At 38.4% G+C, this 12,541-nt stretch overlaps 1 protein-coding gene across 6 annotated transcripts in view; it reads right to left on the bottom strand.

The window, feature by feature from the left end:
• The window catches only part of LOC105033153 (uncharacterized), a 53,691-nt gene extending 41,387 nt beyond the window's left edge, over positions 1–12,304 (bottom strand). The window contains exons 1-6 of one of the 6 annotated variants that reach the window (XM_073251914.1): positions 11,877–12,304; positions 11,603–11,675; positions 3,251–3,379; positions 3,045–3,129; positions 2,417–2,519; positions 2,125–2,209 (exon numbers count right to left, since the gene is read on the bottom strand). In XM_073251914.1, coding sequence (XP_073108015.1) covers positions 2,125–2,209; positions 2,417–2,519; positions 3,045–3,129; positions 3,251–3,367 — 390 coding nt within the window. In that variant the 5' untranslated portion in view covers positions 3,368–3,379; positions 11,603–11,675; positions 11,877–12,304. Of the gene's footprint in view, positions 1–2,124; positions 2,210–2,416; positions 2,520–3,044; positions 3,130–3,250; positions 3,380–11,602; positions 11,802–11,876 lie in introns of those variants that run through there. The other 5 variants (XM_073251913.1, XM_073251912.1, XM_073251911.1 and 2 more) reach the window with 5 other exon arrangements.
• Between the last annotated feature and the right edge of the window lie 237 nt (positions 12,305–12,541).

Raw genomic sequence — 12,541 nt, forward strand, 5'->3', positions numbered from 1 at the left:
TTTTTCCTTTATTTTTCCTTCAACTCCTTTCTCCCTCCTGTGTTTAAGATGACTACAAGGACCTGGATGTCCCTTTTGTCTATGCAGACCATGGGAGGGAGCAAGGGCTCCCCCTCTTTCCTCGAGGTGGACACCAAGATCAAATTACATGGATGACCCCATCACTTGAGGACTTCAACTACATCAAGGACTGAAATTAAAAGGAAAAGACCAGAACAAGATCTCATATTAGCCATCCAACCAAAACATAATTTAAAACTTGCATAAATCTCCCTAGATACTTAAACTAACATAAACTCTCTACAAACATAAATGGACTCCAAAGACATCAGATGTGGACTAAAATTAGTACCAACAATGCTTATGTTTCTCTTTATGTTCTATCCTCCACAAGGACTACATCACCACCATTAGAGAATAGTGCTTAAATGCAGAAGTAGGTGAAACCCAAGTATCATGAAAAAAATGGCATAACGATGCAAACATCTTAAACTAGTGTGAAAATTTTATTTTCCTTTTTATTTGATATCTAGGAAGGGAACATCTTAACCTAACTTTAGAGTCCAAAAGGGAATAGCGCCATCAAAATGTCATGTGGTCTGGGCAATGATAGGCAGCTATTCCATATCCATCTAGATGATTCTAGTCAGTAAAGCTAATTCTCAAAAGAGCAAAACAAAAAAGGCATGGGGGTCAGGGGGCATCAAAAGTAAATGTCAGTCCAGAATCCAAATATGAAGCATAGCAATCCACTACCTCATGAATCTTTCACATTTTTGTTCCTTTTGAATGGAATTGGAAAACCAACAGGAACATAGGAGATTAATAAGACTTTCCATGTTTTGCCACCTTCCATGCACTTGTAGCTATGAAGAATAGATACACATATTACTAAAATATTGCCTATCTGTTTGCAAGGAAACATGTGGAAAAGGAAAATTTTTTCTTTAAAAAAAAAGTCTTTTACTTAGGATTGGGAATAGAAGAAAATGACAAGGAATTCACAATTTTTAAAAAATTGTCCATAATGTGTACTTCCTTTGATTATCTCCAAAAAAACCCCGATTTGTTTTCAAGAAATGTTTTCTTCCCTACTTCATAAAAGCCCCACTCCATAACCTTTTAGGTTATTTCTTAGAGTGTTTTAACACTTTGTACTACTGCTATCCATGTGTTGCCTATCCACTAGAATATTTGTCCACTGCCAGTCAATTTATGCCAATCACCTTATGGTGTCAGTAAGCAAAAAATGACTCCACACCGCATATTCCTCTACATATATTTCAGTTCACCCAGAGCATTTTTCTAAATTTAAATACTTGACAATCTGTCATTGGTCTCACAAGACATCTTGTCCTTTTCGAGAAACTACATCGGTGAAGGTATTCTGACATTTCAAAAAATATCTCACCAACATTTGCTCATACAACTTCATGTTTACACTTAGAATCACTGTCCTCAATATGCTTAGAAAAAAGTACTTGATTTCTTCATTAATTTTAAAGTCCACTTCAAAGTTTTAACTAAATCTGTATCTAGTAATATAAATTGTTCATAACTGGAGATATCTCTTCCTGCTCTTATATTTTGAACCACCACTGCTTCTCCATACCTTGTGCTTTTGCATCATTTCCAGCTAATTTGGTATTCCAAGACTATCCAGCCATTCAGATAGTAAAATCAAATTACGTTTACCACCTTTTGGATTTGGAAACTATTCCAGAATCAAATGGTTTTTGTTCATCAGCCCCTTAAACCACTAGCCTAGCCTCTATCTACTCCATTAAAGAAACCTGAACAGGAGAATGAGTAATGCTTATGTACATGATGTAAACAGTAAATACTGTTCAAAAATCTTTATTACCCACTAGCCAACATCACACAAAAGTAACTTGAAACGACAATTAATAAGTCAGGGTCAGGATAAAATATAAGATTTTCCTTCTCATGTCTGTCCAAGTGCTTATAATCTTGATTACTGCTCCTAACTCTAAGAGCTCAAAATGATGATCTACAAATCATATATTAATGTAATCTTAGCTCTAATGTCATTTTATACATTGAAGATCGGAGTGCTATACTAGTCTCTGAACTCCAGTACAGGCACTTTTTATTAATACATACCTCAACCCATTCAGCAGAAAATTCACAAAAAGGTGCACGATACAACTTCACACGGCCTTCCGTAGTGCAAACAGCAAGAAAGGATCTGCAGCAATTCAAGTATACATGTGTATCACATCCATAAAAAGTGACAAGACTTACAGCTAAGTCAGATGACATGCATTAAGTGCAAGCAGAAGAAAAGTCGTGGAAGAAATCAGAAAAGAAAAATCAACAGCAAGCAGCATCACAGCTGTAATAAAACAGATCTAACTGTAGCAAAAAGGAACGGAGAGTAAAGGCAACTTCCTACCCTGAATTTGGTGCAAATCCTGGATCAGACCATGAAATGGATCGAGCACAAGGACGAAAGTCACGTGATAAACAAGTAGGCATCAAACAGGGAGTAAGAAGGTCTGCAAATATTTCCAAAAATTCATGAATCAAGGAACCTCAATCACATCACAATATCCATATACAGTAATTTATCATGATTTACAATTTGTCTACAGAATGTATAAAATACAAATAACTTGCTTGCTTTAATATTGTCATCTTACTAATGGTCAGATACACCAAAGGTAATAATAAGACTAAAAAAGTAGATTGTAATTGTTTCTCTTCTTCTAGTAGTTAAGCATATGATCACCTGAATATTGTTTAGTGATAGACTTGCAGGCATCAGTTGTAATTTGTAAACATACTACTTACTAATGATGGACATCAATGTTCCCATGCCCGATCCTCCCTACAATCAGTGTGCACTAGCACATTGACTTGCTTGGAACTTTAAAGCCTTACATGAGCAAACATGTATCTACATTCCAGAACTATCTATGCACATGCAATGTTATAACAGAAGGAATATTTTATAAAGAAGCTATATTATTGGCCAAGCATATGCATATCTACAAACCAAAAGGAAAAATCGCAAAATCTACCTTCCCTTCTCACCAGCCCTACAGGAAATGGCTTATTTGGGGGAAGTATAACTAACCCTCGAGGGCCTGCAAGCAAAGCTGGATTCTGAAAAAAATACAAAACAATAACTTGATAAATAACATTTCAATAAATTATATTTTTTCAACAAAAGGAAAATTAGATCTTCAATAATCACTAATACAACATCCTTCATATATTTGCTTACCAATATAGTTATGAGATGGCCTGAAGCAATGGCTACCAGATTTTCCTTCGACCATGCAATGGAGTTTGGATATGATGGAGAAGCAACCAATGGGGCAGCTTGACAATTTGAAGCCATAGTGCTTCAGTCCTAAGATAATAACCCAGAATGGACAAAGGAATGAATCATGGAACAAAAAATAAAAAACATGAGGGATAGTCTAGAACTTCGGTGACATATCCGATAATGTATGTCCCTTGGTCGGCTAGTAAATGCGCCCCTGTAAGTATATGCAACTCTCTTTTATTGACAAGAGATGAGTTGAAGTTCCTAAGTTTGCAGCTGGCTAAGTGAATGCAGTTATGTTCAGAAGAAAAAAAGGCTCACTTAAACAACAATTTGTTGTTTGACGTTTCTCTTGGCTCTTACCAAAAAGAATCGGGGTTGAACCCCTAAGGAAGCAGAGTGTCTTCCAGTGTTTTAACCTCCACAGAAAAAGGAGGAAAAAGGGTACCATTCAAAAAAAAAAAACAATGATGACTTTTAGGAAATCATAATTGCCCGATGAAAATTAAATAAGCTGAGAGCAAAGCATAAGCATTATAAATTGCTTTATCGGGTACAAACATCCTTATTTTGCATACTATATTTTAGTTGTACTATATATTATATGTAATATATGAGAGAAAAAATATTATAAACCACAACAGAGAATTAATTATATGAAAACAGGTCTAAAAAGTCAATCTATGGCTTTCATAGAAGAGTATATAAGATTAACAGCTTTCAAGATGGATTAGAATTAATATGCATCAAAAAACTGCCGTGCTTGAGCTCTATCTATAATGCAGAATGCCTGGAGTCCAACATGCAGCTAGACTCCAATGCTTCATGCACTCCTTTTTGTTTCCTCTTTTCTAGTTTCCCATGAGTCTGCGAAATTTAAGGACACCAAAGCATACTAACTCTGATTCCTTGAAGAGAGATACCTATGGATGAGCCAGCATATGCAATGATCCACTATAATCAAAACACAAGGATAACACATGCAGAACACTAGTATAGTAGTATAATTATAAATTTAAAAATAAAAAAAATAAAGAAGGATGGGTGATGTGCACCATCATGAAGAAAGAGATGATCACATGCCATTATGGATCCAAAAGCCAAATTGATGATTTTGCTCACGTGCGTAAAAGCATGATGTGGTGCGAATCAGATTTGGCAGGAATTTGAAAGAAATTATTGCTTGAAAAAAAGACCGAGTTTAGAAGCTTGTTTTGTTCTTCCTAATTCACCATGATCTCCAGCCACCATCATTTTCATAATAGCAAGACGCAATCAAGGTTGTTTTATTCTTCCTAATTCACCATGATCTCCAGCCACCATCATTTCCATAGTAGCAAGATGCAATCAAAGTTATTTTGTTCTTCCTAATTCACCATGATCTCCAGCCACCATCATTTCCATAGTAGCAAGATACGGCCACTATCATTTTCTTTGTAGCAAGATATAACCACCATCATTTCTATGATAGTCAAATTCTGTTATTTCCTTCCATTTACTGAATTTGTCTTATGTTCCCTCTCTTATCTATATAAAGGGAGGCGACCTATTTATTCAATTCAGATTTCAATGAATGAAAATGAGTGTTGCTGATTTCTCTTATCTAACCCATGTGTGTTAGTGACGAGTTATAAACTTTAGAACTTATCACTCACATTCTTCTTTTCTTGAGTGTGGCGTTCTACCCCTTTGTGATCTGATTATGGCGATTTTTTTATCAATCAGATTTCAAAGATTTTTTTTTTTTCTCTTTTTCTGTGCTCCAACCTTTATTCTTACCTACACAAGATAGTTATTTAGGCCTGGGCACATCAGTTTGGTATCAGAGCCTGAGGGAGTGTTTGACATCCAAATCATGTCTGGAGGAGACGAGGCCCCTGTCATTCCTAGAGGCATGAGTCTGGAACAAACTCAAATTATGGGACTCCAGCGGCGTCAAGAAGAGATGATGGAGCAACTCAATCGCCTAACACAAGCGTTTGAGCGGTTGGCAACACTTCCCCCACCACCACAGCGGCATGGCCATCCAGCACCACGACGAGTTGATCGCAATGATGAAGAGGAGTATGACGAACCTGGAGATGATGATGGTGTGGAGGAACATCCATGGCAAAGACGGCAGCAAAGGAGTTTAGGAGACAATATTAAGATGAGGATCCCATCCTTTAAAGGAACCAGCTCACCCGAAAAATATCTGGAATGGATGCAACGTGTGGAGAAGGTCTTTGAATGTCAAGACTATTCTGAGGTAAAAAAATGTAAACTTGCTACCCTTGAATTCACTGATTATGCTAATCTTTGGTGGGAGAATGTGAAAGCTCAGCGTAGGAGGGATGGAGAAGAGGAGATCCAGAACTGGAGGCTTATGAAGTGGATCATGGAGAAGCGATTTGTCCCTCAATATTATAAGCAGGAGCTGTACATCAAGTTACAAAGCTTGAGACAAGGGGGGATGTGTGTTGAGGATTATGTCAAAGAATTTGAGATGCTGATGATGAGATGCGATTTGCGAGAACCTCAAGAACAGACCATTGCAAGGTTCTTAAAAGGCTTGAATAAGAAGATTGCTGATATGGTTGAGTTGCAATCTTATGTGTTCCTTGACGATGTGATCAAACTTGCTGTTAAGGTGGAGAGACAGCGCAAGCGTGGTGCAAGTAAGCCAAGTAAAACTACCAACTCATCTTCCTTATCACCATGGTCCGTCCCTAAGACGGTGCCAAAACAAGTAGAAAAAGGTGATTCTAGCAAGCAAGTCACAGATGCGGCCAAAGAAAAAGAGGTGGAAAATTCACAACCTCCCAGACGAAGTCGAGATATCAAGTGTTTCAAGTGTCTTGGTTACGGTCATATAGCCTCTGAATGTCCAAACAAGAGGGTGATGTTCATTCGGGAGTCACAAGAAGAAATTGAAAGTGAAGATGAGGCTATTTTGGAAGAGGTAAAAGAAGATTGTGGAATTTGCAGATGAAAGAAAGCTGTTGGTTATTCGTCGTAACCTGAACCTACAAGCCAAAGTGGATGATGAGCAGCGCGAAAATATCTTCCATACCAGGTGCACCATCCATGATAAGGTATGTGGTGTTATCATTGATGGAGGTAGCTGTACCAATGTGGCTTCTACTATTTTGGTAGAAAAACTTAATTTGGTGACTATGAAGCATCCCCGTCTCTATAGATTGCAATGGCTTACTGACGATGGTGATGTGAAGATTACAAAGCAGGTTGTAGTACCTTTCTCTATTGGCAAGTCCTACAAAGATGAGGTTGTTTGTGATGTGGTTCCTATGAAAGCCATCCATCTTCTTTTGGGAAGGCCTTGGCAGTACGATCGGAGGGCTATTCATGACGGCTTCAAAAACACCTATTCATTTGCCAAGAATGGGAAGGACATAGTGTTGGCACCACTTAGCCCGCAACAGGTACAGAAAGATCAGCTTGTGATTGAAAAGGGCAAGAAAGAGAACCTATTTGCCAACAAGGGGGAAGTGAAGCGAGTTTTGACTAACCATGAAATTATTTTTGTTCTTGTAACTAAGCAGGTTTCAAGTGAAGAAGTCTCCTTTCCACCGCAAATGAAGGAGATCTTGAAGGAATTTACAGATGTGTTCCCGGAAGAATTACCAAAAAGATTGCCACCAATCAGAGGGATCGAGCATCCGATTGATCTCATTTCAGGGTTTGTCCTACCAAATAGACCAGCCTATAGATGCAATCCCGAGGAGGCCAAGGAATTGCAGCGGCAAGTTGCGGATTTTTTGGAGAAGGGTTATGTGAGGGAGTCTATGAGCCCATGTTCAGTACCAGCTCTGTTGGTATCAAAGAAGGATGAATCTATGCGGATGTGCGTGGATAGTAGGACGATAAACAAGATCGCAATAAAATATCGCTATCCAATCCCGCGACTGGACGATATGCTTGATGAGTTGCATGGAGCTAAAGTCTTCTCAAAAATAGATCTTAGGAGCGGATACCATCAGATTCGCATGAAGGAAGGTGATGAATGGAAGACCGCATTCAAGACCAAGTTCGGATTATATGAGTGGACGGTCATGCCATTTGGCTTGTCCAATGCACCTAGCACATTCATGAGATTAATGAATCATGTGCTGCGTAAGTTTATTGGTGATTTTGTGGTTGTATATTTTGATGATATTCTAATTTTTAGCAAAAATCAGGAAGAGCATATGGAGCACCTTAGGGGTGTTTTTGAGGTTCTACGACAAGAGAAGCTATATGGCAACCTCAAAAAGTGTCATTTTTGTCAGGATCGCATAGTCTTTCTTGGCTATGTTGTGTCACAACATGGAGTGGAAGTTGATGAGGAAAAGGTGAAAACGATCAAGGAGTGGCCTGTTCCTACTAATGTATCTGAAGTGAGAAGTTTTCATGGCCTAGCATCCTTTTATCGGAGTTTGTGAGAAACTTCAGCACTATTCTTACTCCTATCACTGAATGCATCAAGAAAGGAGGAGAATTCAAATGGACTGAAGCAGCCCAAAGGAGCTTCGAGTTGATCAAGGAGAAGTTGAGTTCAGCACCCATTTTAGCTCTACTCGATTTTTTCAAGACTTTTGAGGTAGAATGTGATGCCTCCGGTGTGGACATTGGAGCTGTTCTGATGCAAGAAGGGCGTCCCATAGCATATTTCAGTGAGAAGTTGAATGGTGCAAGCTTAAGTCACTCTGTCTATGACAAGGAGTTCTACGCTCTGATTCGGACTTTGGAGACTTGGCAACATTATTTATTACCAAAGGAGTTCGTCATCCATACTGATCATGAGTCTTTGAAGCACTTGAAAGAACAAAGCAAGCTGAATCGTAGACATGCCAAGTGGATGGAATTCTTGAAAACCTTTCCTTATGTGATCAAATACAAAAAAGAAAATGTCAATATCGTGGCTGATGCACTTTCCAGGAGGTATGCTTTGATTTCATTGCTTAATGCTAAACTAATGGGATTTGAGTTGATTATAGATCGATACAAGGACGATCCAAAATTTGCAAATATTTATGAAGAGTGCGAGAAAAGAGCTGTAAATGGCTATTACAGGCATGACGGATATTTATTTAAGTCAGGTCGGCTGCGCATTCCTAACAGTTCCATTCGAGAACTTTTGGTGAGAGAAGCTCGTGGTGGCGGATTGGCGGGTCATTTTGGAGAGAAGAAAATATTGGAGATGGTGAAAGAGCACTTTTATTGGCTAGCTATAATTCGTGATGTGCATCACGTCATTGAGAGGTGCGTTACCTGTAAGAAGGCGAAAGGCAAAGAGACTTCACAAGGGTTGTATATGCCGCTACCTATACCAGATCAACCATGGATAGATTTGAGTATGGATTTTGTGCTTGGGCTACCAAGAACACAAAGGGGGAAGGATTCGGTTTTGGTGGTTGTGGATCGATTCTCAAAAATGTCTCATTTCGTGCCATGCCACAGAACCGATGATGCTTTACATGTTGCAGAATTATTTTTCAAAGAGATAGTACATCTGCATAGTGTACCAAAGAGCATTGTGTCTGATCGAGATGTTAAGTTCTTGAGTTACTTTTGAAAAACCTTGTGGAAGAAGCTTGGTACTAGATTGCTCTTCAGCACGACTTGCCACCCACAAACCGATGGTCAGATCGAAGTGGTAAATCGTACCCTCTCTTCTTTGCTTCGCACTGTTGTTAACAAGAATATGAAAAATTGGGATGAGTGTTTGGCTTATGTTGAGTTTGCTTACAATCGTAGTATTCATAGCACTACTAAGCATTCTCCTTTTGAAGTGGTTTATGGGTTTAATCCTATCACCCCACTTGATTTGGCACCACTTTCAATCAGCGAAAGAGTTTGTATGGATGAGAAGAAGAAAGCTGAGTTGGTTAAGTCCATGTATAAGAGCATCAAGGAGCAGATTGAGAGGAAGAATGTGGCTTATGAGAAGGCAGCCAACAGAGGAAGAAAACAAGTTCGTTTGGCTCCAGATGATCTTGTTTGGATACATCTTCGCAAAGAACGATTTTCAAACTAAAAAAAATCTAAGCTCATGCCGCGTGCTGATGGTCCATTCCGAGTTGTTGAGAAAGTGAATGACAATGCTTACAAGATTGAATTGCCTGGTGACTACAATGTGTCCGCTACATTCAATGTTCGAGATCTTTCTCCTTACTTGGAGGATAGTTTGGATGATGAGGAAGACTTGGATTTGAGGGCAAATCCTACTCAACAAGGGGGAAATGATGTGCACCATCATGAAGAAAGAGATGATCACATGCCATATATGGATCCAAGAGCCAAATTGATGATTTTGCTCACGTGCGTAGAAGCATGATGTGGTGCGAATCAGATTTGACAAGAATTTGAAAGAAATTATTGCTTGGAAAAAGGACCGAGTTTAGAAGCTTGTTTTGTTCTTCCTAATTCACCATGATCTCCAACCACCATCATTTCTATAATAGCAAGACACAATCAAGATTGTTTTGTTCTTCCTAATTCACCATGATCTCCAACCATCATCATTTCTATAGTAGCAAGATGCAGTCAAAGTTATTTTGTTCTTCCTAATTCACCATGATCTCCAGCCACCATCATTTCCATAGTAGCAAGATATGGCCACTATCATTTCCTTTGTAGCAAGATACAGCCACCATTATTTCTATGATAGTCAAATTCTGTTATTTCCTTCCATTTACTGAATTTGTCTTATGTTCCCTCTCTTATCTATATAAAGAGAGGAAACCTATGTATTCAATTCAGATTTCAATGAATGAAAATGAGTGTTGCTGATTTCTCTTATCTAACCCCTGTGTGTTAGTGGCGAGTTATAAACCCTAGAACTTATCACTCACATTCTTCTTTTCTTGAGTGTGACGTTCTACCCCTTTGTGATCTGATTGTGGCGATTTTCTTATCAATCAGATTTCAAAGATTTCTTTTTTTTTTCTCTCTTTTTCTGTGCTCCAACATTTATTCTTACACAAGATAGTTATTTAGGCCTGGGCACATCAATGGGAGTAGCACCAAAATGCAGGCATTTGGGATGGATTGGACATGCATTGCATAGGCCAAAGGTTCCAATGCAAAGAGGGCCTTAAATTCGCATTGAAATGTAACGTGAGTCAAAGAAAATTTCAACATAATTAACAAGAAATCATTTGAAGAATCTTCACTTCAAAAGATTTGCATTTGGATAGGTGTTAACAATATAATAGGAACCAATATGCTAATAAACATTTGCATTAGTGATGTTACCATTTTAAAAGGTTGATGCTTCTATGGCTAGTTAGAAAATGTGCAACAAATTCTAAATAATTTTTAAATGGTTGTGATGCTAATAAAGGCATGTGATGGAAATGATGAAAGAGCAATAACAAGAAATGTGAAGGGTGAAAATTCAGTTCTTTAAGTTGTCGAGCACATTCTTTGTAGACTTCCTTGTGAACTTAAGAAAGCAAGAGGATGATTTCAACAACCAGATTGAGTGAACAAGCACTTGGCTCTTCATGTAGAAAGAGCTTTGCCACAAACTCATCATGATGAACTTCAAAAGAGTCACATCTCTACGAGCCCATCGATACATCTAATTAACAAATTTTAAGCACAAGCAACTCGAAAACACTAGTAATTCGCACCTCTCCGAAATATATTTCAATGATCAATGATCATATTGTCCCGAAAAAACTCCTGAAAGTTTCTACCAACTGCATTAACAGCCATGCATGTTTTGGGATATGCCCATGCAAATGACAACAAATATACAACCATAGAAAATAGTTTATACATACATGCATTTATGCAATAAATCTCTAACTTACCCAAATCCACCAACTCTCTGCATTTCCCCCCAAATTCAAAGGCTAAATTTTAATTTCTAATACTGGAACGTAACAAAGCATGCCAATAAATTAGAATGGTCCCATATTCCTCAACTTCTCATTTGCTTACAAGCAGAATTGTGTCCTCAGTATCAAGACTCTCTACAAAATATATGCTTAAATGGCTTCTAGCACCATTATTCCAATTTTAGCAGACAAGGACATGTTATTCAGTTTAATATTCCTCAGGAGGGTGCATATGAATCCCTACTTATGTGTCACACAAGCATCATATGCCTAGTCTTCATTCTAGAAAATTCCAATTTATCAGTCAGTTATCCGTATATGAAATGTGATTTTTTCATCTTTTCCCTTCTTCTCTTTTTTTTTTTTTTTTTGGCTACTTCAAGGTCTCTACAGACACCTATGATAATTGTAAGAGTTCGGCTGATGCACTAATAGCATCTATAACTACCATGCAATAGAATATGTGATCCAACAAACTCACCCTGAGATGGAGACAAGAGGCGAAAACCGCGTACTTAGAAATTGATCTTGAGCTCAACTCCAGTCTCTCAACTCTGATACTAAAGCATTTTACGCCCCACGAGATATATGAAGAAGAAGAAAACAACCTTAAAACCAAGGGAGACGCTTCGTGTTGATGATTCATAGAATCAAAAGTAGGCAAAGTCGGAATTTCTCGTCTAAAACCCAAAAACCCTAATCAAGAACCAACTTAGAAACTAAAAACTAGAAATCCAAGAAAAAAAATCGCTAACCTCCGAAACCAGAAGACCACGAACTCTTGTGGAACGGGCTCCGGACTCTGCGAACTTAGAGGGGAAAAAAAAGCGTGCTCCTGCACGAACGAGAGGAATAAACGACTCCGGCTCGCCGGGAAAGGACGTCGAAGCCCTGCAGGAGGGGAAATGTAAGTAGTGGTAACGGGTTTCGCTCCGTGTCCGATCTCGGATCCGAATCCGAATCCTAATTTAACGTGATTCCACGACTCGATCGCCGGTGTCTTGAATATTAATACCATAACCAGGAATAGATCGAAAGGCAGTAACAGCTGGATCGACGCTCCGATATGCTAGCAATAAACAACTGATCGTAGATGTATGTTGCAAGAGAAACATACAATTGAGCACACAACCAACCGTAGGTGGCACACGACGCTGTAGCTAAACACCCAGAAAAATCCCACCTTACCCCAAAATCCGAGACCTCACCCTCTCCCTGCGTCCCAAGAAACCGAACCCTAGTAAAAACCTCGAAAGGATGGGATCCTTCTGCAACTCCCGATAACACCCAGCAATAAAAAAAATAAATTTTAATCATTAAAAAAAAAAAACTAAAGAATAAAAAAAATATATTTATTTATAATAAATCACCAGCATAAGAGATGTAAACAACATTAAGAATCACCTAAAAATCAGATCTA

The sequence above is a fragment of the Elaeis guineensis genome, chromosome 2, assembly GCF_000442705.2.
Source record: "Elaeis guineensis isolate ETL-2024a chromosome 2, EG11, whole genome shotgun sequence".
Lineage (NCBI taxonomy): Eukaryota > Viridiplantae > Streptophyta > Magnoliopsida > Arecales > Arecaceae > Elaeis > Elaeis guineensis.